The 2,434-nt window shown below is 28.8% G+C and overlaps 1 protein-coding gene across 2 annotated transcripts; it reads right to left on the bottom strand.

Moving 5' to 3' along the window:
- Window positions 1-421: 421 nt before the first annotated feature.
- Window positions 422-1,699, bottom strand: LOC119675299. 2 transcript variants are annotated; one of them, XM_038086500.1, is made up of 3 exons: window positions 1,581-1,699; window positions 529-1,516; window positions 422-461 (listed from the first exon to the last, which is right to left on the bottom strand). In XM_038086500.1, the coding sequence occupies exons 1-2, from the start codon at window positions 1,642-1,644 to the stop codon at window positions 546-548; spliced, it is 1,035 nt and encodes a 344-aa protein (XP_037942428.1). In that variant the 5' UTR covers window positions 1,645-1,699; the 3' UTR covers window positions 422-461; window positions 529-545. The 2 variants fall into 2 exon arrangements, with proteins under 2 accessions (XP_037942428.1, XP_037942423.1); XM_038086495.1 differs by lacking the exon at window positions 422-461 and having other exon boundaries at window positions 468-1,516.
- Between the last annotated feature and the right edge of the window lie 735 nt (window positions 1,700-2,434).

Genomic DNA, 2,434 nt, shown 5'->3' with positions numbered 1-2,434 from the left:
GGTGTATGGTGAGTTATTGTTTTGACACTTTCAATACATTAAAACATTTAAGGATATTTTTAAAAATTTATTTACCTACATTGATTTAATATTTTGTTCAAAGAAATTAAACTTTATTGGCTTATGTGCTTTCAATATATTTTTTGAGTAAACAAATTAATGAAATAAATTTACTTTTATTTATAAAAATAAAATTATATTTTAATTGAATACATGAATCTTTGACGATAGGTATTGTAACTACAAAAATATATTTTCCTTAACCTAATATAAACTCCTGTGAATAAATAAAAATGGAAATCTAGTTGCTTTTAAATACTATTTTATTGTGAATTTTGTGTATTTGATGTCCTTCTCATATATTATATGCATGTTTTATTAATTATTGTGTTAAAAAATATTTATTTTTGTAAAACCAAGAGCAAGATATTAGTTGTCAATAAAAATACTGTCAACAAAATCTTAAAAAAAGAAATAAGACCCTGTATAAAATTATGTAATTATTAAAATTAGTTTTGAAAGACTAACCATTGTGTTATGGTTTCCTATTTCTCTTCCACTTTCTGTTGTAGAGTACTCTTGTGTAAATGAATGCCATCGTTCTCAGTTGCTAAAGCCATGGATATGTATCTCTCTGCCAACATATTATGCAAGTCTCTTAATTTATTGTGTTCCTCTGCCGTTTCATTTTTATTCATGTATATTTCCGAAACTTGCTTAAAAATCGTGGATATTTCAGCACAACGTTCCTTGAATGTTGAACCGTTAGGCTGAACTTGGGATTCGGTTGAATCTTCGTTTGTACTAGAAAAACTCATTGCATTCTTTAATAGGTCCTGCACCCTTTCGTTATGTTTCGTTCTGTCATTCATTTCACCTAGTGTTTCAAATGAAGTTGACGGCTGTTCGTTTATTTTTCTGAAGTCTCCTGTTAATTGTTCATTTTTACTGTATTCACCAATAATAGCCCCACCTTTACTGTAATTTGCAGTTACGGTTGAATTTTTTCTCGAGTCAACATTTTGCAGCGCATCTATTCCAGATTCATCAGTGATATTATTTACACTGGCAAAATATTCATCCTTACCACAACCTAGAGTTGAGGACTTAATTTTTCTGATATCCAAATTCATGAAACTATTTTTAAGGGTTTCTACAATTGAAGGCTTAGTCTTTTTAGGATCAACCGCCGCTATTTTGTCAGTGAGCGGTTTTGTATCAGTACTTAAAAATTTTGCTTTATTCTTTCTAGAGCTCACTGCTGATGGTTCATCGGTAGCATAATGTACAGACATTGGTCTTTTTTTAATGGTTTCCACAATTGATATTTTTTGTCTGTTACCATCTGCACTCGTAGTGCCAGAATCATTTGTTAAAACTTCTTTTTTTCTGGTTTCCGAATTTGTTGGCTTATTTCTACAAGGGATTGATGTCAATGATCTCATTCTCTGGCATTCCCTAGCTAACACGACTTCTTCATCATAATCAGTAGTTAAGACTTCCTTTTTTCTGCTTTCTGCAATTGAGAGTTTAGGGTTAATATGTTTTTAAAAGATTCAATAGTCTAGTCGTTGACTTACTTTTAGCAGATTCTGCTGACGATCGTGCGCCTGTTTTATCTTGCTCCTGTTTTTCAGAGGACATTTTGTAATTTTTTACTTTAAAGCCAAAATTATGCTAAAAATTTATAATTTGATTTATAAATTGATTTTGAAATTAAAAAATATATCAAAAAAATTTTTGTTAAATGAATATTATTCGTAAGCTTACTTTTCTTTATTCTTGAGTAGAACATGTAAACTCAAAAACATTATTTAAAAGTATTATAAAATAAAAATAAATATAAAACAGATAAATATAATATAAATCAAAATGTCGTCGTTCAATATTCCAGGTAGAAACCATACATTTAAAAAATATTATATATTACCTTGTGTTCTTCGGCAAGACAGTTGACCAAGTATAATAACTGCTATTATTATTTTACCTAATCAATGAGCATCCTTTTTTATACTATACGTCACCATATAAATTCCTGAATTAAGCTATATTATTCGTATTAAATTTTTTTTTAACCATTTATTTTATTACAATCTGTCAGATATGAATGACAATAAGTAATATATATTAACATTAATCATAATAATAATAGTTATTACGATATAAAAAAAAGAAAGGCACGTATGGACTATGTCAAGTGATATATCCATACATAATTAAAATAGAAGTGTATGACCTACATATACATATTTAAAACGTCTCTCGATGTTTTTCTTTTTTAGCCTTGTAAAAGTGTTGGAGGGGGAAATCAGGTATGTAACCAGCGGGTTTGGATACATATATATGCGATGAGCGTATATTCTTTGTAGTTCGAGATATTTCTTCTGTAGTTGTTTATGCAGCTGTTCATCCGTTAAATATCAAGGTGCATTTG

This window comes from Teleopsis dalmanni, chromosome 1 (genome assembly GCF_002237135.1).
Source record: "Teleopsis dalmanni isolate 2A chromosome 1, ASM223713v2, whole genome shotgun sequence".
NCBI lineage: Eukaryota > Metazoa > Arthropoda > Insecta > Diptera > Diopsidae > Teleopsis > Teleopsis dalmanni.
This window is presented reverse-complemented; position numbering and strand designations above follow the sequence as displayed.